The 27,325-nt window shown below is 36.9% G+C and overlaps 1 protein-coding gene across 1 annotated transcript in view; it reads left to right on the top strand.

The window, feature by feature from the left end:
- Positions 1-27,325, top strand: part of OPHN1 (oligophrenin 1) — a 530,949-nt gene that overhangs the window by 475,634 nt on the left and 27,990 nt on the right. Inside the window, exon 21 of the mRNA XM_049643254.1 lies at positions 12,245-12,568. Coding sequence (XP_049499211.1) covers positions 12,245-12,568 — 324 coding nt within the window. The remainder of the gene's footprint in view (positions 1-12,244; positions 12,569-27,325) is intronic.

Below are 27,325 nucleotides of genomic sequence, written 5' to 3'. Positions count from 1 at the left end.
TGTCCATCAACTGATGAATGGATAAAATTAGTATGGTATACACACACACACACACACACACACACACACACACACAATGGAATACTGCTTGGAAATGAAAAAGAATGAAATCTTGCCACTTGCAACAACGTGGATGGAACTGGAGGGTATTATGCTACGTGAAATAAGTCAATCAGAGAAAGACAGATATCATATGTTCTCACTCATATGTGGAATTTGAGGAATTTAACAGAAGACCATGGGGGAAGGGAAGGAAAAAAACAGTTACAAACTGAGAGTGAGTCAAAACATAAGAGACTCTTAAATATAGAGAACAAACTGACGACTGATGGAGGGGGTGCGGGGGAGAGGGGAATGGGCAGTGGACTTTGAGGAGGGTACTTGTTGGTATGAGTACTTGGTGTTGTATGTAAGTGATGAATCATGGGAACCTACTCTGGAAGCCAATAACATGCTGTATAGTCTTTATGTTAGCTAACTTGACAATAAATTATGTTAAAAAAAGTAACAAATTGCCACAGCCAGCCCAACCTTCAGCAACCACCAGCCTGATCAGTCAGCAGCCATCAACAATAAACCCAGACTCTCCTCCAGCATAAGGATTATGACTTGCTGAAATCTCACGTGATGGTTGACATTTGTTAAACAATAAAGCATTTTTTATTAAGTTTTTATTTAAATTCCAAAATAGTTAACACAAAGTGTTATATTAGTTTCAGGTGTACAATATAGTGATTCAACACTTATATACAACACCTGGTGCTCATCACAAGTGCACTCCTTAATCCTAATCACCTTTTCCACCCATCCCCCCATCTACCTCTCCTCTGGTAACAGTTTATTCTCTACAGTTAAAAGTCTGTTGCTTGGTTTGCCTGCACCTCTCTCTCTTTCTCTCTCTCCCCCCTCCCTTTGCTGGATTGTTTTGTTTCTTAACTTACACAAATGAGTGAAATCATATAGTATTTTTCTTTCTCAGACTGACTCCGACTTCCCTTAGCAAAATACTCTCTAGCTCTATCCACATCATTGCAGATGGCAAAATTTCATTCTCTTTTATGGCTGAGTAATATTCCATTGTGTATATATACCACATCTTCCTTGTCCATGCATCTATCAAGGGACACACGCTGCTTCCACAATTTTGCTATTGTAATAATGCTGCTACAAACTTAAGGGTGCATGTATCTTTGAATTAGTGTTTTTGTATTCTTTGGACAAATACCCAGTAGTGTGATTACTGGACCATAGGATAGTTCTATTTTTAGCTTTTTGAGGATCCTCCATACTGTTTTCCACAGTGGCTGTACAAGTTTGCATTCCCACCTGCAGTGAATGAGGTTTCCTTTTTCTGAACATCCTTGCCAATACTTGTTTCTTTTATTTTTAATTTTAGCCATTCTGACAGGTTTGAGATGATATCTCATTGTAATTTTGATTTGCATTTTCCTGATGAGTGATATTGAGCATCTTTTCATGTGTCTGTTGGCCATCTGGATGTCTTCTTTGAAGAAATGTCTATTCATTTACTCTGCCCATTTTTAATTAGATTATTTGTTTTCTAGGTGTTGAATTGTATTAGTTCTTTATATATTTTGGATACTAACACTTATTTGAATATGTCATTTGCAAATATCTTCTCCCATTCAGCAGGTTGCCTTTTAATTTTGCTGATTGTTTCCTTCACTGTGCAGCACCTTTTATTTTTATGTAGTCCCAATAGTTTATTTTTGCTTTTGTTTTCCTTGTTTCAGGAGACATATCTACAAAAATGATGCTGTGACCAATGTCAGATAAATTACTACCTGTGCTCTCTTCTAGGATTTTTAGGATTTCAGGTCTCACATTAAGTGTTTAATCTATGCTGAGTTTATTTTTGTGTATGGTGTAAGAAATTGGTCCAGTTTCATTCTTTTGGATGTAGCTGCTATTCAGGGTCTTTTGTGATTCCATATAAATTTTAGGGTTGTTCCAGTTCTTTGAGAAATACCGCTGATGTTTTGTTAGGGATTGCATTAAATGTCTAGATTGTTTTGGGTAGTATAGACATTTTAACAATATTTATTCTTCCAGTCCTTAAGCATGGAATGTCTTTCCATTTCTTTGTGTCGTCTAAAGAACAGTGCTTTAATCAGTATTTTACAGTTTTCAGAGTACAGGGCTTTCATCTCTTTTGCTAAGTTTATTCCTACCTACTTTATTATTTTTGGTGCAATTTTAAATGGGATTGTTTTCTTAATTTTTCCTTCTGCTGCTTCATTATTATTATGTGGAAATGTATCAACTTTTCTGAACATTGATTTTGTATCCTGCAACTTTACTAAATTTATTTATCAGTTCTAGCAGTTTTTTGGTGGAGTCTTCAGATTTTTCTCTATATAATATCATGTCATCTTGAAATAGTGCAAGTTTTACTTCTTACCAATTTGAATGCCTCTTATTTATTTTTCTCATCTGACTGCTATGGCTAGGACTTCTAGTACTATGTTAAATAAAATTTGTGAGAATGGAGATCCTTGTCTTGTTCGTGATCTTAGGAGAAAATTTCTCTCAGTTCCCCCTCCATTGAGTGTGATATTCACTGTGAGTTTTTCATATGAGAACTTTATGTTGAGGTTTGTTCCCTTTAGACCTACTTTGTTGAGGTTTGTTGTTGTTGTTGTTTTCACAAATGGGTGTGTAGTTTGTCAGATGTTTTTTTTTTTCTGCATCTTTTGAAATGATCATGTGATTTTTGTTCTTTCCTCTATTGATGTGATGTATCACATTGATTAATTTGCTAATATTGAACCATTGAACCATCCTTGGAATAAATCCCCCTTGATAGTGGTCAATGATTATTTAAATGTATTGTTGGATTCAGTTTGCTAGTATTTTGTTGAGAATGTTTGCATTTATGTTCAACAGAGATATCAGTTTGTAGTTCTCTTTTTTGTGCTGTCTTTATCTGGTTTTGGTACCATGGTAATGCTGGCTTCATAGAATGAATTTGGAAGTTTACCTTCCTTTTCTATTTTTTGGAATATTTGAAGAATAGGTATTAACTCTTCTTTAAATGTTGTCTTGTCCTGGACTTCTGTTTTGGGGGAGGTTATTATTATTATTATTATTACTATTATTATTACTGATTCAATTTCTTTGCTTGTTATGGGTCTCTTCCAGTTTTCTGTTTCTTCCTGATCCAGCTTTGGTAGGTTATATGTTTCTAGGAATTTATCCATTTCCTCTAGGTTGTTCAATTTGTTGGCATGTAGTTTCTCATAATATTCTCTGACATTTGTTGGTATTTCTGTGGTGTTGGTGGTTCTTTCTCCTCCATCATTTATTGTTTTATTTATTTGAGTCCTTTCTCTCTCTCTCTCTCTTTTTTTTCTGATGAGTATGGCAAAAGGTTCACCAATTTTTGTTTTTCTTTTCAAAGAACCATTGATCTGTTCTATAGGGTTTTTTTTAGTTTTTTTTTTTTTCTATATCATTTGTATCTGCTCTAATCTTTGTTTCCTTCTTTCTGCTAGGGTTTTGGTTTTATTTCCTCTTTTTCTAGCCCCTTTATATGTAGAGTTAGGGTGTTTATTTGAGTATTTTTCTTTTAGAGACAGGCCTGTATTGCACTAAACTTCCCTCTTAGAACTGCTTTTGCTACATCCCAATGATTTTTGGACTGTTGTGTTTCATTTTCATTTGTTTCCATGTAATTTTTTATTTCTTTTTTGATCTATTGGTTGACCCATTTATTAATTAGTAGTATATTATTTAACCTCCATGTATTTGTGCTCTTTCCAGATTTTCTCTTTTGAGTTTTAATTTCATAGCATTGTCAGAAAAGCTACATCGTATGACTTAAATCGTTTTTAATTTGTTGAGACTTGTTTTGTGGCATAATATGTGATCTATTCTGGAGAATGTTCTATATGCACTAGGCAAAATATGTGATTTATTCTGAAGAATGTCCCATGTTCACTTGAAAAGAATGTGTATTCTGGTATTTTATTTATGTGGAATGTTCTGAATATATCTGTTATGTCCATCTCATTCACTGTGTCATTCAAAGCCACGATTTCTTTGTTGATTTTCTAATTGGATAATCGGTCCAGTGATATAAGTGTGGTTTTAAAGTCCCCTACTATTATTGTAATACTATTGATTTGTTCCTTTGTTGTTAACTGTTTTATGTATTTGGTCCCTCTCATGTTGGGTGCATATTTATAATTGTTATATCCTCTTGTTGGATGGTCCCCTTTATTATTATTTAGTGTCCTTGTTTGTCTCTTGTTACAGTCTTTTTTAAAGTCTATTTTGTCTGATATAAGTACTGCTACTATGGCTTCCTTTTGACATCTATTTTAGTGATAAATATTTCTCTATCCCCTCATTTTCAATCTACAGATGTCTTTAGGTATGAAATGAATTTCTTGTAGGCAGCATATAGATGGGTCTTGGTTTTTTTAATCCATTTTTCTACCTCATTTCTTTTGATTGGAGCATTTAGTCTATTTACATTCAAAGTAATTATTGATAGACACGTATTTAGTGCCATTTTATAACTTGTTTTGGAGTTATTTCTCTGATCCATTCTTCTTTTGCTCTTTCATGGTTTCCTTTAGTGATATACTTGGATTCACTTCTCTTTATTGTGTGCATAGTTATTAGTGGTTTTTGATATATGTTTACCTTACGTTTGTATATATAACCTCTTCTGCATATAGCAGTCTATATGAACTTGATCATCACTTAAGTTTGAACCCATTCTTTACTCCTCTCCTCCCAACATTTTAGGTATCTGGTATCATATTTTACATCATATTATTTTGTGAATCCCTTGACTGATTTTTACCGATATACTTATTTTTCATACTTTTATTTATGGTCTTTCCCTTCTACTCAGTGAGTCACTTCAATAAAATATTTTTAAATTAAGGTATGGACATTGTCTTTTTAGACATAATGCCACTGCACATAATGTAGTGCATATGTATATGTATATTGCATATAATGTAGTGTAGTATGAACATAGCTTCTCTATGTACTGAGAAACAAAATATTTATTTGACTTGCTTTACTTGTAATATTCACTTTATTTCAGTGGTCTGGAACCAAACCTGCAATATATCTGCTATGCCTGTAGTTACTTTAAATGGAAACAGATTACATTCTCCAATTAAAGACACAGTGTCCGAGTAGATTAAAAAATAAGATTCGACTCTATTTTGGCCACAAAAGGTTCACTTTAGCATTAGGAACACAAATAGGCTAAAAGTGAAGGACTAGAAATGGTATTCTATGTAAGTGATAATCACAAAAGAGTAAGAATGACAATACCTATATATAAGGAAAAATGAACTATATATGTCAAAAACTGTCACAAGAGAAAAAATGGTCATTTTATAGTAATTATTATGTCATTTATCAAAGGATATAGCTATTGTAAATACACATGTACACAATATCCAATGCAAAGCAAATATTAACAGAAATAAAGAGGGAAATAGAACAATAAAATAACAGTAGGGGATTTTAATAACTTACTTTTAAAAATGCTCATTCATATGGAAAATAAGGAAATAGTTGACTTGAACAACAATATAGACCACATGGACCTAAAAGACCTATGCCAAACATTCCACTCAACAACAGAAGAATACACATTTTTAAAGCACACACAGAACATTCTCCAGGATAGATTATATGTTGGGCCACAAAACAAAGCCTAACAAATTTAAGAAGGTTGAAGTTGTACCACGTATCTTTTCTGACCAAAATGGTATGAAACTAGAAATAAATAACTGGGGAAAAATAGAATAAAATTACAAATATTTGGAAACCAATTAAAGAATAAATCAGATTGGAATACAAAAATTATCATGAGACAAATAAAAATAGAAATACATATACAAAAGCTTATGGGATAAAGTAAAAGCTGTTCTAGGAAGGAAGTTTATAGTGTCAAATGCCTACATTAAGAAAAAAGAAAGATCACATAAACAACATAGCTTTAAATTTCAAGGAACTAGAAAAAAGAACAAAATAAGACCAAAGGTGGCAGAAGAAAGGGAAAAGTAAATATCACAGTGAAAATAAAGGGAATAAAGACCAGAAAAAAATAGAAAAATAATTCAAAGAAATTAAGTGTTTTTTACAAGATAAACAAAATTGACATTTATTTAGACTAAGAAAAAAGAGAAGGCTCAAATAAAATTATAAATAAAAGAGGAGTCATTATAACTGATACCACAGAAATCTACAGAATCTTAAAGAGATACCTGTGAATAATTAAATGCCAACAAATTGGATAACCTAGAAGAAATGGCTAAACTTCTAGAAACATACAACCTACCAAGGCTGAAGTATGAAGAAATAAGAAATCTGACCGGACCAATAATGAGTAAGAAAATTAAATCAACAATCAAAAACCTCCCAACCAAGAAAAGTTTCACAGTCAAATGTCTTCACTGGAAAATGCTACCAAACATTAATGAAGAATTAATACCAATCCTTCTTAAACCATTACAAAAACTTTAAGAAGAGGGAATAATCATATCTTTTTTTATGAGGTCAGCATTACCTTGATACCAAAACCAAATGAGGACAATATGAAACAGGAAAACTGTAGGTCAGTAACCCTGATGAACATAGATGCAAAAATCCTCAACATTAATACTAGAAAACTGAATTCAGCAACAGATTAAAAGGATCTTACACCATGGTCAATGGAGATTTATCCCTAGGATGGATACAAGGACAGTTCTACATAACAAACAATAAATGTGAGACATCACATTGATAGAACGAAGGATAAAAATTATATGATAATTTCAATATATCCAGAAAAAGCATATTCATCAATATTATTTCATGACAACAATTGTCAAAAAATTAGGTGTAGAAAGAATGTACTTCAATATCAAAAAGGCCATATATGACAAACCCACAGCTAACATTATATTCAAAGTTGAAAAGCTGGAAGCTTTTCTTCTAAGATCAGGAACAAGGATGTCTACTGTGTCCACTTTTATTCAGCATAATACTTGTAGTTCTAGCCAGAGAAGTTAGTCGAGAAAAAGAAAAAATATAAGTGTCCGAATAAGAAAGGAAGAAGTAAAATTATCTGTAGATGATATGATTTTAAATTTTATTTTAATGTTTATTTATTTTTGAGAGAGAGAGAGAGAGAGACAGAGAGACAGAGAGAGAGAGAGAGAGAGAGAGAGAGAGACAGAGCACAAGTTGGGGAGGGGCAGAGAGAGAGGGAGACACAGAATCCAAAGCAGGCTCCAGGATCTGAGCTGTCAGCACAGAGCCTGATGCAGGGCTCAAACCCACAAACTGTGAGATCATGACTTGAGCTGAAGTCAGTCGCTTAACTGACTGAGCCACCCAAGCACCCCTGGATGATATGATTTTATATAGAAAAAAAGTCTAAACACTCCACCAAAAGATTGTTAGAACTAATAAGAAAATTCAGTAAAGTGCAGCATACAAAATCAGTATACAAAATTCACTTATGTTGCATACTAACAATGAACTATCCAAAAAGAAAAAAGTAAAAAGGAATTAAGAAAAGCATCCCATTTACAATAGCATCAAAAAAATTTAGGAAAAAGTTTAACCAAGGAGTTGAAGACCTGTGTAAGCTTATGCACAGCAAAGAAAACAACAGAATGAAGAGAACCTACCTAATAGATGATATTTGCAAACCATATATCTGTTAAGGGGTTAATATCCAAAATATATAAGGAAGTCCTAAAACTCAGTAACAAGAAATTTTAAAAACCTTCCCATTTACAGTAGCCTCAAAAAATACTTAATTAAAAAATTAAACCAAGGAGTTGAAGACCTATGCACTGAAAATTAGAAGACATTGATAAATAAATTGAAGAAGACACAAATAAGTGGAAAGATATTTTGTGTTTATGTATTAGAAACATTAATATTGTTAAAATGTCCATACTACCCATAGATATCTACAGGCTCAATGCAATTCTGTATGTTTGACTTTTTTAGATTCTACATATAAATGAGATCATGCAGTTTTTTTCTTTGTGTCTGCCTTATTCCCTTTAGCATAATATCTTCCAGGTTTATCCATATCATTGCAAATGGCAGGATATCTTTATTTTATTTTATTTTTTTGATAGACAGAGAACAAGTGGGGGAGGGGCAGAGAGAGAAGGAGACACAGAATCCAAAGCAGGCTACAGGCTCTCAGCTGTCAGCACAGAGCCAGATGCGGGGCTCAAACTCACAAATTACGAGATCATGACCTAAGCTGAAGTCGGATGCTGAACCGACTGAGCCATCCAGGAGCCCCAGGATATCTTTCTTTTTTAAGGCTGAATAGTATTCACATATGTGAACATATATATATATCACATTTTCTGTATTCATTCATCCTTTAATAGACAGTTTCCATATCTTGTTATCTTTTTAATTCTTTCCATCATAAGTAGACATGAATTTATACTCCTTTAATTCTTATCACCTCCCATTTGAGGCTGGTAAATTGAGATCTATTTTATAGTGAAGTCCTTGGATGCTCAGAGGGAAAGTATTTTGCCCAATCCACATTACTTCTAAACAACAGTGCAGCAATTTGCATCCATCTCATTCCAGAGCTCATTTGTCTACTGTATAATGTCTAAACCCTCTTCTGAGAAGGCACCGAATCCTTTTATTCACCACTGTGCTTTACCCCTATTATCTTACCCCCAAACTTGTTATTCCTCTTGTATAAAGTATTTCAATGAGTCTGCTCACTAACATCATGGACTCCTTCGCACCTCCATATCTAAGCACTGCCCATTCTCCCTCTTCAATATCTCTTGAATCTATCTCTCTTTGCTGCTGGTATTCTAATTTAGATCCTTCTTATCAGCAGTATCCTATCTGGTCTCCCTACCTCAGTCTCTCTAGTCTAGTCAACTTTCAATAATGAACCTAAAGGGATATTCTAAAAATGCATTTGATAATACCACTTCCCTGTAAACAAAAAAAGTCATACCCACTTCAGCCCAGTGATAAAGTTCATACTCATGAACATGGCATTCATTGCCTTCATGATACAGCCCCAACCCACCTTAACAGCCTCATCTCCAGCTACCCACACTTATCATCTAAAATTGGTTCCTATGCTCAAGCCACACTAAACTTTACTCTTAGTTTACATTTTCTTAGGCAAACTATGATCTTTCACTCCTCTAAGGTGTTCTGTCTGAAGTTCCCTTTCCCTCATTTTCTACCTATTGTAATCCTTCAAGGCCCAACTCAAATGTTACTCCTTTTGAAAGATCTTCTTCAGCCCTCCAAGTAGAATTAGCACTGTCCTCCTCATAGCACTTATTTGCATGATTCTACTTGTATTATAATAATTGATATATTTCTCCTGATATACTAGTATGATACATCTCAAAGCTTCTCCCTACCACTTACCCACATGTAGAAGAGAGGGCCCCAGTTGGCTACTTGCCTATTTGTGAGGCCTCCCTGTCTTTCCTGATTCACTCTCAGTTTTCTGCAGTTTATGAAGTGGGCTATGTGTTTTATTGTGGAAATGGATGACTAGCTAAAGAAAGGGAATGATACTGAACACTTTTTACCTGACCGGAGCAATAAACTCTCTCCTCAGAAAGAGTGTGAACTCTAGAAACAAACTTCTAGCTTTGAAAATTGGCTCTGCCACATTAACTTTGTGACACTGATCTTCCCAGTGCCTTAGATTCCTTATCTGTAAAGTAGGACTAATAAAGAGTTCACTACTTTATAAAGCAGTTTTGAAAATAATGGTGAGATAATCCATGTAAAGCACTTAGAACAGGGCCTGGCACAGAGAAAGTGCCCAAATAATGGTATCTGTTACCATTACCATCACAGTCATTATTATCATCACTACCATTTTGTCATTATTATTTGTGAGCATTATTTGTCAGCATATCCCAGAACCTGGAAATATTTTCCCTTGGCAGAGGGTCTAGTTCCAAAGTCCCCATTGCTACTATCATTCTATCCCCTATTTCCTTGAATCAGAAAAATATCCTTTCCTATGTAGAAGGTAGTGACCTCTGTGAGACTGTATATGTGGCCCATCTTTATGACATTGGACCTCTTGTACTGTATTGAGATGGCAATAATGCTGTTATGTCCTGTAGAGCACAGTCCATCCCTGTTGTCTCTACTAAAGTAGAGCAGGGGTGAAATTTCCTAGGGTCTTTATACTAGAAGAAAGTATTCAAATAGAAACATGTAAATGAGATGTTGGGCCTAAAGCACATGAGAGAAGAAATTCATGTCACTGTTCACTTCATTGTTTTGAGAGGGTAAATGTGCTTAAGGTTACTCCTAAGTGCTGGAGGTTTACAGGTAGCCTCTGCCACAAGGCATGTCCTGGAAGCATATGATCTAGTTACATGGCTCTCTTGTGCTTATGCCCCTATTAGTTGTAAGCCTTCAGTAAATTTTTGTTTGAATGCTCTAATCTGATTTTTGTTTGAATGTTCTAGTGCTAGGCTTATGAAAGCAGGACTATTTATCTACCTTGGGACAAAGTAGGAAAACTATAAAGGGAATCCTTTTGGCCCTGATCTCTATAATGGTAACAGGAGTGATTGGTAACAGGTTCTCAAATAGAAGAAAGCTCTCTGGGGGGAAAAGTCTTTGCAGCAAAACTTAGCCCTTCTTTCTCACATAAAAACTCTTACCTCACTGCCTAATTGGAGCATAATAGCATAAGTAATAACTAGCAATTATAGAGTATTTATTATGTACCACATACTGAAATAAGTATACCATCTCATGTAACCCTGACTACTACCTCATGAGGTAGGTACTATTATTATTTTCATTATACTGAGGAGAAAACTTGAGGTATAGAGAGATCATGGACTTGCGAAATGTCCTACAGTTGATAGGAAGCAGAACTGAGATTCAGACTTGGCCACTTGATTCCAAAGCCTGCATTTCTTTTAACATTTTACTATGGAGGGTTTAAAACATAAACTGAACTTAAAAAAAAAAAGTATAACATACTCCCCGGTGCCTATCACACAGCTTTAACATTTACCACCATATGCCCATTCTTGTTTCATCTATACCCCTACCCACATCCCCAAACAAGGCCTCATGTCACTTCATCCATAAATGTTTCAGTATATATCTCTAAAAGATAAAGACCTTTTTAAACCAAAATTACAATACCATCATCGTACCTGAAAGAAAAGCAAACAGTAATTCCTTAAGATCACTGTCCGGTCAGTGTTCAAATTTTCCTGTCATTTTTTTTTTTAAATCAGGATCTAAATAAGATTCATGTATTACAACTGCTTGACATATTTCTCAAGTCTCATTTAGCCATCTAGAACCTGTTATTAACCACTACACTCTGATCTAGGGTTTCTACTATGAAGAAAGGTGCCACTTTCCTTAGAGCAGGAGTTCTAAATTAGGGAGTAACAGCTTTAAGGGAAGCTATGAATCTCTTAAAATTAGTTGTTAAAATTTTGCATGTATTTGTGTTGGTTAATTTGTCTTAGGAGAATATCCTTGGCTTTCATTAGAGTTGGGAGTTTATGAGGATGGAGAATGAAGTTAAATTCTGTTAAGTTTATTAACTTGAAATTTAAGAGAATTTAACAAATTACTTTTGAGAGGAATAGAAATAGTTAAGGATTAATTGGTGTCACATTAAAGAGAATAGAATTATAGGGGTGCCTGGGTGGCCCAGTCGGTTAGGCATCCTCCTTCAGCTCGGGTTATGATCTCACAGTCCATGAGTTCGAGCCCCGCGTCAGGCTCTGTGCTGACAGCTTGGAGCCTGGAGCCTGCTTTGCATTCTGTGTCTCCCTCTCTCTCTGCCCCTCCCCTGCTCATGCTCTGTCTCTCTCTGTTTCAAAAAGAAATAAAAACACTTAAAAATTTTTTTAAAAGAATAGAATTATAATTGATCAGAAACTCTTAAGTCCATTTTAAATTACATATCCCTTTGAATAAAGCATCTTGGTGTACTGTGGTGTTACTGAATTGTGGTGGTGAAAATCATACTCAGATCTTGAACTGAATTCCCTATTAGTTGGAATCTGTGACTCGACATGAATTGGGGTAGGTAGAGACTGATTTTGTGAGCTATCAGTGATTTGTTCCACAATAATAACCCCATTGAAAATGTGTACAATATTTCAATATTATGTGTGTATAAAAATGAAATGGTAATAACGTTATATCATTAATTTTCCCTCTTTACACCAACTTTTCCTAGATGAAATCCAACATCAAACACCCAATGGTGTTATCACCAGCAGTATAGAACCCCCCAAGCTACCACAATACCCCAAACTGCCTATTCAGAGGAGTGGGGAAGCTGATACTGAGAGGCAGTCCCCAAGCAGGCTTGTTTCAGATGGCAAGTTGGAGTCCTGTCCTGAAGTGGATGTGGGGAAGCTGGTGTCTAGGCTGCAAGATGGAGGAACCAAGGCCATATCAAAGGCCACCAATGGACCTGTGCCAGGCTCTGGGCCCACCAAAGCACCCTCTTTCCAAATAAAGAGACCAGCTCCTCGTCCCCTGACTCACCACAAGGAGGGTAAGTGCTTGGGAATCCCATTGAAACCAGAATTGAAACCAACTCTTGTGTACATTGAGATCTTTCTGAGGTTGGAGATATTTAAATAGGAATCTGTTCCAGTTTACTACCACTAATGTTGGAATTATGGGTAAGAACATAAAACCCATTCACAATAATCACTAGAATGTAAACTTAATGAGGGTGGTGATTTGGGGCCTGTTTTATTTACTTCTATATCCAAGTGTTTAGAACATTGCCTGACTATTACAAGGTAGACACTTATTACTTGTATAATAAATTAATAATAATATTTTTTATAAATATTATTACTTCTACTGTTGCCATTAAGTATTTGCTATGTCCTTGGCACTGTACTAGGTATTGACAAACTATTTCTGATCTTCACAGCCTTACTGTGGAGAACGTATTACCATTTTTTTTTCCTACTAGAACTGAGGATCCTAGAGCTAAGTGACTTGACAAACGTTCATAGCTAGTAACTGGCTGAGCTGGGATCTCAATCTTACCAAGTCTGACAGGCACAAAAGCCTGTTTTATTTCCAATAAGGCAGAACTATCACTTTACCTTTCTATAAGAAACTTTGAAATTGGTAAACTGCTGGTTTCTCATTCTCACTTGCCAGATTAATCAAAATAGGGACAAAAGGGCACAACTTCTGCAAAACTATAGGCTTTTTAAATTACAAATTCAAGATGTGGCTGACTTCTGTAAATTTAATTGGTTACTACATGTGGAGACTCATATTTGGAGGTTGGAGCTAATCCAGAGGGTATCTGGAGAAGGGTACATAATTCTATGAAGATAGTATGGTATACTGGACAGAATATAGACTTTGATATCACAAAGGCTTCGATCCAAATTGTGGATATTTTATTTTCTTGATAGATGACCTTCTAAAAATATGCCTTGTTTTTTTTTATCTTCTCCTATTCCAAAAAGGATTTAAGGCATTTCACAATATAGAAAATACAAGGACTCAAAATAGTAAGAATAATTTATTCAACAAGTATTTATGTAATACTTACTGTATGCCTGGCCTCATTCTAAGTGTTGAGGACATAAGAATGAATAAGACACAAGGTCCCTACTCTCTTGAGCCTTATATCAGGGCTTAGCAAACTATGGCCTTAACTGGTTGAAAAAAATCAAAAGAAAAATAATATGTCATGAAACATGAAAATTATATGAAATTCAAATTTCTGTGTCCATAATATACCACTTAACTTACATAGTGTCTAAAGCTGATTTTATACTACAACATCAGAATCTAGTAGTAGCAACAGAGACCTTCCAATGGCCTACAAGACCTAAAATATTAGCTATCTGATACTTTACAGAAGAAGTTTGCTGACTTCTGCCTTAGATTCTAGAGAATACAGGTGAGAAAAAATGAGGTCAAGAGAGAAAAAAAAGGTAGTATAGTAAGAATATAGAAATAATGGAGTTCATACACAAAATGTTTGCTGTGAAGCCTTACATACTTGCTGGAGCAGTGTCACAGATTTGTCTCCAAACTTTCTAGAGAAAATGAAAAGAGGAGGAACTTAATGGTAATATAAGTCTATGCTCTTAAGGTAACAACAAGCCACTTGTTCAAGTAAAAGTACAACTCATCCATTTTTGAGGCAAGAGAATACTTCTAAGAAGCATTTTCTCTCAAGAATTGTTGCATATAACAACCTTAACATGGGCTGATGGCAATGTCTCAGAGCACAATTCCGTAAAAGCTATTCTTTGGGAATCTGATAAGATTTCCACTAAGTAACTGACTCTGTGAATTATTTGTCTTGGCCCACTGATCCATCTGTCTGTATGATTAATAGTTATTTAACCTCTGTGCACCTAGGTTTTTAAATCTATAAATAGGAGAAACAGCTCATCTAACAGAATTACTGGTAAGGTTAAAAGAAATACCAAAATTTCTGCCATATATTCAAAATACGTTATTAATTCCCTACCCTGCTTTTCCCCTAAGATTTGCCTATTTAGGGAAATAACCAATTAACACCAGACTTCTATGTAGACACTGCTTCAATTTATAAGTCATGTATTGACCTTCACATCAATTTGGTAGAGTTGGGTAATTCAAGATATATTTTTCACGGAGAAGTTTGTTTTGCCTGCTACTAAGCCTTGAGGTCAGCCAGATCCTCTAAGGTCAGCACATCACAACTTAGCCCTCCCTAACTATTGCCTACTGTTGAGTTAAATTCTAGAGGCATTTCCCCTTCCCATTCCTCCACAGTCCTGCTCCAGGCTGCTGGCAACAGCTGCTCTTATCTAATAGTTTCAGTTAATATAATGATCTTACTGTACATTATCAGTCAGACTGTCTAAATCTGGGCCACATCATTGCCTGGTTTTTGCTTTTTACCTTAAATCAGTCAGCAACAGGCTAGTGTTATGTAGATTTTTTCAAAGATCCATGCCTCCAGCCTTAGCTACAGAAAACAGAACTGTAGTTATAATCCTGGCCTTGGTGAAAAATGAGCCAAATTTAAGATGTAGTTACCTCTTTGTTTTTTTTTGTTTGTTTGTTTGTTTGTTTTTAGTTAAATTCCAGTTACTTAACATACAGTGTAACATTAGTTTCTGGAATAGAATTTAGTAATTCATCACTAACATATAACACCCAGTGTTCATCACAAGTGCCTTCCTTAATAACCTATCACCCATTTAACCCATCTCCCTACCTACATTCCTTCCAACAACGCTCAGTTTCTCCTATAGTTAAGAGTCTGTTCTATGGTTTGCCTCTCTCTTTCTTCCCCCTATGCTTATTTGTTTTGTTTCTTAAATTCCACATATGAGTGAAATCATATGATATTTGTCTTTCTCTGATGGATTGATTTCTGTTAGTATGATACCCTTTATTCCACCCATGTTGTTTCAAATGGCAAGATTTATTCTTTTTATGGCTGAGTAATATTCCATTGTGTGTGTGTATATTTCAAAACTTTTTTATCCTTTATTTTTTTTTAATTTTTAAATGTTTTATTTTTGAGAGAGACAGAGCACAAGTGGGGGATGGGCACAGAGAAAGAGGGAGACATAGAATCCAAAACAGTCTCTAGGCTCTGAGCTGTCAGCATAGAGCCTGATGCAGGGCTTGAACTCATGAACTGCAAGATAATGACCTGAGCTGAAGTCAGCGCTTAACCAACTGGGGCACCCAGGTGCCCCAAAACTGTTCTATTCTTTTATGAGTCAGTGGGCACATTTGGCCTCTTTCCGTAATTTGGCTATTGTTGATAGTGCTACTATAACCATCAAAATCTTAGAGGAGAACACAGGCAGCAACCTCTTTGACATCAGCCCATAGCAACTTCTTACTAACTACATCTCTATAGTTGCCTCTTTGAACTTCACTCACTCCCACCTCCTCACCTCTTATTCCCCCCCGCTTCCTCCCTATATTGGCCACCACTCCAGTGGTAGATTCCAGGCATCAGAACAGATATCAATTAAGCAAAAGCTGCAAACACCTCTGACCCTGAGCTATAATTAAGAGTTGTTGGCCCCAGGTACTGGCCAGCAGCCTTAATGACAGTCACCTCAGCTGACCCACTCTGCACTTTGCAGTTGTCACTCCATTTCAGCTCTTTGTTCAGAGTTTTGCCTACCATGTCAAAGGTCAATGCACAGGCCTCATTTCTTTAGTGATCCAACTATGCCATTTCCTTGTCCCCGATGTCCTCCCCTTGCATCAATCCAACATTTGGATTTGATATTGAGTGGGCTTGATATTCTTTACATTTTTCCTTAGCAATTAAAGATAGCAAACACAAAGTACATGTTAAATTGCTTTGTTCCATGGCAGTCAACTTACAATAAAATCAATATTGTTTTCTGAGATAATTTTGGCAAGGGCTCTTTTCTGTTCCAGACATAGAACTGGATACTTTCTCTTTTTCTGTTGTATCTAATCATTATGATAGGCCTATGAGGTAGGTTTCCTCCCTCATTTCACATTTATTTCCCGATTAAGGAAAAATTGAGGCTCAGAGAAGTGAAACAACTTCCCAGAGCCACCCACATTGTAAGATGTGGAGACAGAGATTGAACCTAGGCTTCTTGGCTACCAAATTTTAATTTCTTAAATGGTTTTAGCTACCTTCTTATTTCTATTTTCTAAGAAGCATTAACTTGTAGGAGAGAAAAAATATACAAGCCAATATACTGTCCTTTAATCTCACTGCCTCTAATCAGGCCTGGCTTTGAAAAGGACTTGGGACTTTCCTTTGTATAGTTTCTACAAAAGGACTTGGGACTTTCCTTTGGAGAGTGGGGTGGATAAAACATCTACTTACATGCACTTGTTCATTTATTTAGGCATAGTGCTATGCAACGGGGAGGACAATGATGAAAGGCCATGGTCCCTGCCCTCCAAGTGTTCATGGTGAGGCTGGCATGTAAGAAAACAGTCCCAGTCCAGTGTGATCCATGTTCTAAAGCTGGTGTGAATAAATTCCTGTCTGCCTCAGGTTCTTCGATAAAAGTAAAGAATACATCCATACTGTAAAATACAATACATGTGTTTAGGAGCCCTTCTTAGCTCTTTTTCTCTGTCTTGACAAGAAATAAAAGACTTCATTCTGGTGATGTGTTCTAGAGTTTGGAGAAGAGAGCTTGTAAAGTCTTCCTCAGCCACAGGTCCACCAATTTTCCACTGGGCTAAGACATGCAGTCAGTGACATTTGTATCTGCTCTAGAAGTATTAGAAACAGACTTGCTCTTTCAGTAATTGGCTGTGCTTGCCATTATCCACATTTGTTTGTTTAGATTAATTATGCTTTAGTAATCTACTGTGTTTTATCATCTTTCTCTGCCTTTCCTGGAGCCTAACTCCCAATTGATCCAAAAGAGTAATTAGTGGCTACAGGAGAAGAGGGGCTTTCAGGTGAGCATGGCAGAATTTCATAGAAAGTAGGAGATGATTCTAGAAAACTTGGGGAATCTACAAAGAGAAAGAATCTCTCCTTATTTACCCTTTGGTTGGGTATATATAGATATAAGGAAAGCTGAAAGAAAGTTGCTAAATGTTGAGGACTGATGGTCATGAGGTACTGAGAAATCAACAAGTGCTAAGATCGGTTATGGTCATTTGACAGAGAATGGGAAGGGAAAGAAGAGGTTGGGCTGGAGAGGGAGGTCAAATTTGTAGTAAAAGTCAGGCTGTGGAGAAAGTTAAAAAGAAAATAAGAGAAGTACAGTTTGGTATAAAGATCATAACCTCAAAAGGCTTAGTGAAGTCTCAGATGTGACAGGCGCCAGTCTCCCAGGTGTGATTTTGAATCTTAGTTCTGCCTCAGAGCTGCGGGACCTTCATCAAGTCACAACCTCTCTGAGCCTTAGTTTTCTCATTTGTAAAATGAAGATAATAATTGTACCCATAGGATTGCTGCAACAATGAATTGAGATATCTATGTGCTTGACACATAATGAATACTCAGTAAGTGGTAGCAGTTGTTTTGATTTTCCAGGAAGATAATTATTAGCTACATAATCTTAGATAAATTTAACTTATTTGAGCCAGTTTTCTTACCTATAAATGGAGACAATGCCTACATTATAGGAAATGTTTTGTGGTTATAAACTAAGATTAGGTATACAAAACATTTTATAATACAATAGAAGTTCAAAATGGATAACAACCTCTCAGAAAATGGCATCCATAGAAGATAGTAGGTGTTTACTCTTCTCTATTTTGGAGCCTATGAGAAGCCTCAAGCCTCAAATGTAGGTGTCATAATCGAGCTCAAAGCTGCTATTTCCACCCTCAGACTTTCTATGACCCTGCCAAACACTGAGAAAAAGGAGGACTATTGTTGAGGGGAAGGGGGCAAGGAAGGATTTTTAACCATCTTGAGGTCCAGCTCAAGTACTATTCCTTCCTTGAAACCTTCTGACAATTCTGCCTCAGGGAAATCTCCAATACTTCACTTATTTTGACATTCAAGTTTTACCCTTTAATGTGGGTCTGAGTTACAGTATTCACACTTATTTCCCATATGTATGACTTCATTGTCTACCTCTGTTCTAAGTCCCTGGAGGGCAAGGTCTTTGTCAGATCACTTGTAAGAACATAAGGCTGGGCACAAAAGCCCTCAAGAAACACTCAGTATATTTAAAACCTTTCCATTTAGCTTTAAGAATAGCCTGAAATTTGGACATAAAATTTGGACATATCACGTTTGTTTGTGTGTGTCTCAAAGAGGTCACAACTGGGAACTTAAAAAAGAAAATCTCTTTACATTGTCTTTCTAATGGACTGAAGTATGTGTTTCTTTACTCAATAAATATTTATTGAATATCAGTTATGGGCAAAGCAATTTACTTGGGCTTTTGGGGAATGCAGAGATGAATCCCACCTGTATGTTGCTATCGAGTTGCTTGCATTCTAATAGGAGACATACAGCCACCAAAACAAGGAACCTGGTTTAATAGTACAAGATGATTAGTGCATTAGGAGTCAGAGAAAAGAATCTAGAGCATCTTAGGCTTGGAGCATTTAAGCTGAGTCTTGATGGATGATGTAAATTTGGGCATATGGGAATAGGGTAAAGGGAATGTGGGGAAAATATGATTAATTGTAAGACATGTATATGGAAAAACAAATAGTACTGTTTGTGTGGACTGCAGGGTATGTGAAGATAAATAGTGGAAAGGTATATCGGAAATATCAGTTGAAGCCAAATGGAAGTGGATACTAACTTCTAGGTAAAAAAAAAAAAAAAAAACTTCAGTTTATTTTTCAAGCAACAGGAAACTATGGAATCTAAATCTATATCTATAGAGAGATTTTTTTTCAAGTTTGTTAAGTACATGAGCAGAACAGATTTCTAGAGTACTCCAAAAGCATCATTTAAAAGCCAGCAAGGGGAAACACAGGATATGGGTGGAAGATGGTGGAGTAGGAGGAGGTTGGGTGCACCTCCTCCTGCTGATCAGTTTCCACCCACATCTGCCTAAATAACCCAGAAAAATGCCAGGAGACTAGCAGAACAGACACTCTGGAGCCAAGCGTAGACAAGAGGCCCATGGAAAGGGGTAGGAAGGGCAGAGAGGGGTTGCGTGCTACATGGACTGGCAGGAGGGAACCTGGGCACTGCAGGGGCAGCCCGCCAGTCAAGGCAGAGCCCCCAAAGTCTGGCTTGCATAAGCGGAGGGGCCAGACTCTGTGAGTTCTGACAGCCAGTGGGACTTAATATCTGGAATATTAAAAGTCAACAGCTCTACTGTCGGAAAGTGGAGAGAGCAAGAGGATGCCAGGAGGGAGAGTTGTTTAAGCCCCAGAAGACAGAGCTCAGCTAGGAAGGGGAACAAAGGCACTGGCAAGTGCCATTTCTCTCTCCCATTCCCAAGCCAAAATTCCAAAGGGAGCCAGTTCCCTTCACAGAACTTGCTTGCACCATGTAAATGCCCAATGCTGTGCGTCTGTGGATCCATCCCTGCAGCAGGCCTGCCTCCCTCCCGGTGCTACAGGGCCCATCCCGCAGGGGACCACCAAGGGCAAAGTGAGCTAAGATTGCCCCTCCCACCCTTGTGCACCTTGCGGATCCATCCCTCTGATATGCCCTTGGCCATATCCCATCAAAGCAGCACCACAAGCCTGGCAGTGTGCAAGTAACCCAGACAAGGGCCACACTACTCCACAGTGAGTCCTACCCCTGAAAGAGGGGAAGATAAGATACACACCAGTCTGACTGTGGCCCCAGCGGTGGGCTGGGGGCAGATATCGGGTCTGACTGCAGCCCTGCCCACCAACACAAATTACTCTGGACAGCACAGGGGAAGTGCTCTGCAGTTTGGAGCTACCACAGGGACTAGCCAAAATTATGAAATGGAAGAATTCTCCTCAAAAGAAACTCCAGGAAGTACCGACAGCTAACGAATTGATCAAAACCGATTTAAGCAATATAACAGAACAAGAATTTAGAATAATAGTCATAAAATTAATCGCTGGGCTTGCAAAAAGCATAGAGGATTGCAGACAATCTATTACTACAGAGATCAAGGGACTAAAAAATAGTCATGAGGAGCTAAAAAATAATGCTATCAATGAGGTGCAAAATAAAATGGAGGCGGCCATAGAACAGATTGAAGGGCCAGAGGAGAGAATAGGTGAATTAGAAGCTAAAATTATGGAAAAAGAGGAAGCTGAGAAAAAGAGAGATAAAAATATCCAGGAGTATGAGGGGAGAATTAGAGAACTAAGTGATGCATCAAATGGAACAATATCCGTATCATAGGAATGCCGAAGGAAGAAGAGAGAAAGGGGCTGAAGGTGTACTTCAACAAATCATACCTGAGAACATCCCTGATCTGGGGAAGGAAAAATGCATTGAAATCCAAGAGGCACAGAGAACTCCCTTCAGACATAACTTGAATTGATCTTCTGCATGACATATCATAGTGAAACTGGAAAAACACAAGGATAAAGAGAAATTCTGAAAGCAGATAGGGATAAACAGGCCCGAAATTACAAAGGTACACACATAAGAGTAGTGGCAGACGTATCTACTGAAAGTTGGCAGGCCAGAAAGGAATGGCAGGAAATCCTCAATGTGATGAACAGAAAAAAAAAAAAATGCAGCCGAGAATCCTTTACCCAGCAAGTCTGTCATTCAGAATAAGAGGTGAGAAAAACGTTTTCCCAAATGAAAACTGAAGGAATTCATCACCACTCAACCAGCCCTACAAGAGATCCTAAGGGGGATTCTGTGAGTGAAATGTTGCAAGGACCACAAAGAAGCAGAGACATCACTACAAGCATAAAACCTACAGACATCACAATGACTTTAAATGCATATCTTTCTATAACACTGAATATAAATGGACTAAATGCTCCAACCAAAAGACATAGGGCATCAGAATGGATAAGAAAACAATACCTATTTTCTGGCTACAAGAGACTCACTTTAGACCTGAGGACACCTTCAGATTGAAAGTGAGGGGATGGAGAACTATCATGCTACTGGAAGTCAAAAAATGCTGGAGTATCCATACTTATATCAAACAAACTAGACTTTAAAGGCTGTAACAAGAGATGAAGAAGGGCATTATATAATGATTACAGGGTCTATCCATCAGGAAGAGCTAACAATTGTAAATATCTATGCACCAAATACAGATGCCCCCAAATATATAAAACAATTAATCAGAAACATTAAGCAACATTATTGATAAGAATGTGGTAATTGCAGGAGACTTTAATACTCCACTTACAACAATGGATAGATCATCTAGACATAGGATCAATAAAGAAACAAGGGCCCTGAATGATACATTGGATCAGCTGGACGTGACAGATATATTTAGAACTCTGCATCCCAAAGCAACAGAATATACTTTCTTCTCGAGTGCACATGGAACATTTTCCAAGATCAATCACATACTGGGTCACAAAACAGCCCTTCATAAGTATAAAAGAATTGAGATGATACTATACACACTTTCAGACCACAATGTTATGAAGCTTGAGATCAACCACAGGAAAAATCTGGAAAATCTCCAAAAGCATGGAGGTTAAAGAAAACCCTACAAAAGAATGAATGGGTCAACCAGGCAATTAGATACAAAATTTAAAAATAAATGGAAAAAAATGAAAATGAAAAGACAACAATCCAAATGCTTTGGGATGCAGCAAAGGCAGTCCTGAGAGGAAAATACATTGCAATCCAGTCCTATCTCCAGAAACAAGAAAAATCCCAAATACAAAATCTAACAGCACACCTAAAGGAAATAGAAGCAGAACAGCAAAGACATCCCAAACGCAGCAGAAGAGAACTTATAAAGATCAGAGCAGAAATAATACAGAATTTACAAAATCTGTAGAACAGATCAATGAAACCAAGAGTTGTTTTTTTGAAAAAATAAAAAAAAAATTGTAAACCTCTAGCCAGGCTTCTCAAAAAGAAGACTCAAATAGAGTCTTTGAGAGGACTCAAATAGATAAAGTCATGAATGAAAATGGAATTATTATGCCCAGTCCCTCAGAAATACAAGCAATTACCAGGGAATACTGTGAAAAATTATATGTCAACAAACTGGACAACCTGGAAGAAATGGACAATTCCTAAACACCCACCCATTCCAAAATTTCAAACAGGAAGAAATAGAAAACTTGAACAGACCCATAATCAGCGAAGAAATTGAATGAGTTACAAAAATCTCCCAACAAATAAGTCCAGGACCAGATGGCTTCTCTGGGGAATTCTAACAGACATGTAAAGCAGAGATCATACCTATCCTTCTCAACCTGTTCCAAAAAATAGAAAGGGAAGGAAAACTTCCAGACTCATTCTATGAAGCCAGCATTACTTTGATTCTGAAACCAGACAGAGACCCAGCAAAAAAAGAGAACTACAGGCCAATATCCCTGATGAATATGGATGCAAAAATTCTCAACAAGACACTGGCAAATCGAATTTAACAGCATATAAAAAGAATTATTCACCATGATCAAGTGGGATTCATTCCTGGCTGCAGGGCTGGTTCAACATTCGCAAATCAACCAATGTGATACATCACATTAATAAAGAAAAGATAAGAACCATATGATTCTGTCAATTGATTCAGAGAAAGCATTTGACAAAATTCAGCATCTTTCTTAATAAAAACCCTCGAGAAAGTCGGGATAGAAGGAACATACTTAAACATCATCAAAGCCATTTATGAAAAGCCGATAGCTAATATCATCCTCAATGGGGAAAAACTGAGAGCTCTCTCCCTGAGATCAGGAACATGACAGGGATGACACTCTCACCGCTGTTGTTTAAGGTAGTGTTGGAATTTCTAGCCTCAGCAATCAGACAACACAAGGGAATCAAAGGCATCAAAATTGACAAACATGAGGTCAAACTTTAACTTTTTTCAGATGACATATTATACATGGAAAACCCTATAGACTCCACCAAAGGTCTGCTAGAACTGATACATGAATTCAGAAAAGTCACAGAATACAAAATTAATCTACAAAAAAACAGTTGCATTCTTATACACTAATAATAAAGCAACAGAAAGAAACTGATCCCATTCACAATTGCACCAAGAATCATACAATACCTAGGAATAAACCTAACCAAGGATGTACAAGATGTGTATGCTGAAAATTATAGAAAGCTTATGAAGGAAATTGAAGACCATATAAAGAAATGGAAAAACATTCCATGCTCATGGGTTGGAAGAATAAATATTGTTAAAATGTCAATACTACCCAAAGCAATCTACACATTCAATGCAATCCCAATCAAAATTGCACCAGCATACTTCTAAAAGCTAGAACAAGCAATCCTAAAATTTGTATGGAACCACAAAAGGCCCCGGATAGCCAAAGTAATTTTGAAGAAGAAGACCAAAGCAGGAGGCATCACAATCCCAGATTTTAGCCTCTACTGCAAAGCTGTAATCATCAAGACAACATGGTATTGGCACAAAAACAGACACATAGACCAATGGAATAGAATAGAGACTCCAGAATTGGACCCACCAAAGTATGGCCAACTAATCTTTCACAAAGCAGGAAAGAATATCTTATGGAAAAGAGACAGTCTCTTTAATAAATGGTGCTGGGAGAACTGGACAGCAACATGCAGGAGAATGAAACTAGACCCCTTTCTTACACCACTCACAAAAATAAACCCAAAATGGATAAAGGACCTGAATGTGAGACAGGAAATCATCAAAACCCTAGAGGAGAAAGCAGGGAAAAACTTCTCTGGCCTTAGCCGCAGCAATTTCGTACTTGCCACATCTCCAAAGACAAGGGAATTAAAAGCAAAAATGAGCTATTGGGACCTCACGAAGATAAAACGCTTCTGCACTGGAAAGGAAACAATCAACAAATCTAAAAGGCAGCCAACGGAATGGGAAAAGATATTTGCAAATGACACATCAGACAAAGGGCTAGTATCCAAATCTATAAAGAACTCACTAAACTCCACTCCGGAAAAGCAAATAATCCAGTGAAGAAATCGGCAGAAGACGTGAATAGACACTTCTCTACAGAAGACATCCAGATGGCCAACAGGCATATGAGAAGATGCTCAACGTCACTCCTCATCAGGGAAATACATATCAAAACCACACTCAGATACCACCTCACACCAGAGTGGCTCAAATGAACAAATCAGGAAAATATAGATGCTGGAGAGGATGTGGAGAAATGGGAACCCTCTTGCACTGTTGGTGGGAATGCGAACTGATGTAGCCACGCTGAAAAAGTGTGGAGGTTCCTCAAAAATTTTTTTAAAAAATGTACCCTATAACTCATTAATAGCACTGCTAGGAATTTATCCCAGGGATACAGGAGTACTGATGCAGAGGGGCACTTGTACCCCAATGTTTATAGCAGCACTTTCAACAATAGCCAAACTATGGAAACAGCCTAAATGTCCATCAACGGATGAATGGATACAGAAATTGTGGTTTATATACACAATGGAATACTACTTGGCAATGAGAACGAATGAAATATGGCCTTTTGTAGCAATGTGGATGTAACTGGAGAGTGTTATGCTAAGTGAAATAAGTCATACAGAGAAATACAGATACCATCTATTTTCACTCTTATGTGGATCCTGAGAAACTTAACAGAAGACCATGGGGGAGAGGAAGGAAAAAAAAAGTTAGAGAGGGAGGGAGCCAAACCATAAGTGACTCTTACAAACTGAGAATAAACTGAGGGTTGATGGGGTATGGGAGGGAGGGGAAATTGGGTGATGGGCATTGAGGAGGGTACCTGTTGGATGGAATGAGCCCTGGTTGTTGTATGGAAACCAATTTGACAATAATTTTCATATTTAAAAAATAATAATAATAAATAAAAGACAGTAAGGAGAGATCTAGGCCTGTAGACTTATATCACGGACACATTGATCTATAAAAGAGCCCAAGTCCACATTGTACAGGTACTGAAGTGATCTTGTCAAGGTCACACAGCAAGGTAGTTTTAGTACTAAGACTGGAATCTAGATCTAGTCACTCCATTTTATTACTCTTCCATCACTGCCTCCTCAGTTTGACATTGTAGTTTTACTGTGGCAAATTAGAGATAAGAGAGAACGTTGGAATCTTTCACTCAAGAAATCCCTTTGCTGTGACTTCAAAGTTTTATTCTTAATGAATCATCAAGAAGGAGACTAAGAATGCAAGGCTAATGATGTTTCCTTTCTAAGGCCTTGGGGGTGATGTCCATTTGGATGTGGCTGTTAGTTGGAAAGGAATGGGATTCATATTTTAGTGGGCATTATCTGGTTCTCTCATCAAGAAAAGCGATAGCTCTAAAATGGACAGTTTTGGGTAGAAGTGTTTTTTTGCACAGACTGCAACATACACTTCTTTTCCAACACCACCTCTACCATACAGTAGAAATGGTATGCCATTGTCAACTCTGGTAATCTTTGATCTACAGTAACCAAGTAGCATAATTTGACCTATTGATTCCTAACTCTGACTACACATAGCATCACTTGAGGAGCTTTTAAAAACACCCATACCTGGGACTCCTGAGTGGCTCAGTTGGTTAAGTGACCAACTCTTGATTTTAGCTCAGGTCATGATCTTGCAGTCGTGAGATTGGGCCTGCATCAGGCTCTGAGCTGAAAATGGAACCTGCTTAAGGCTCTCATCCTTTCTCTCCTTCTCTCTCTCTCTCTCTCTCCCTCCTTCCCTCCCCCTCTGTCCCTCTACCCTGCTCATTTTCTCTCTCTCAAAAAAAAAAAAATAAAGCAAAATTAAAATTAAAAAAAAAATTCCTATACCCTAGTCCTACCCCAATCAATTAAACCAGAAGTTTGGGGGATGGACCCCAGGTACTGTATGATTTTAATGTTCCCAGTGTGTAGCCAGGTTTGAAAACCACTGGTACTGGTACTACATTGACTTAAGAAATCATATGTACCTGATTCTATTGCCAATTACCTATGAAGTTATGTCTCATCTGTCTGTCTCTGTTTCTCAACTGTAGAATAGGGATAATACTTTCTACCTTGGAAGGTTATGACCAGTGTTAAATGAGAATGTATGCATAAAGTACTAAGTACAGGATCTCAGTATCTAGAATGGAGCAGGTATTCAATAAATGATGGCTAAATTTTTAACAGTTATTACCATTACTTTATTTTTGCCATTTATAATTTTATATGCCTCAAATAACAAACAGCAGACACTAAGAAGAACAGTGGGTACAGCAAAAAGAGATGGGGATTTCAATTCTCACTCTATTACTTACCTAACTATGTGACTTGGGGTGAATTAGTTCACCTTTCTGAACCTCAGTTTTATTCTCTATGAAATGGAGATGATAAGACCCATAACATCTTCCCTCCCAAGCTTATTGTGAACATCAAATAATTATCTGGAAGAATGCTTTGAATGCTATAAACTGTGTTAGAAAAATCAATTATTATAATTTTGGTCATTTTTTTTAGCTGAAATTCTCTGTGCCCAGCCTGCTGTTAAGGGGAATGGCATGTTCAGAAATGTAAGATGTAGTCTATATGGGGAGACAGAATTTGTATGTGTATACACAAATAATTCCTCCATTAGGACACCAATCACACTGTATTGTCATTAGCTCTTTTCATCCATGTCTCCCTCACCAGAATGGCTACCTGGGTAAATTTAAAAAGAACCACAAGGCAATATATAAGCACTTAATGAGTGTTTACATGAATGTAAATCTGCTATGCCACCTGAAGTGTTCAGAGGTATGAGATTTGACCTGAGTTTTAAGGGATGGTTACAATACA

Source organism: Panthera uncia, chromosome X, assembly GCF_023721935.1.
Source record: "Panthera uncia isolate 11264 chromosome X, Puncia_PCG_1.0, whole genome shotgun sequence".
In the NCBI taxonomy this organism is placed as follows: Eukaryota; Metazoa; Chordata; class Mammalia; order Carnivora; family Felidae; genus Panthera; species Panthera uncia.
The sequence above is the reverse complement of the archived record's forward strand: the minus strand, read 5'-3'. Positions and strand labels throughout refer to the sequence as shown.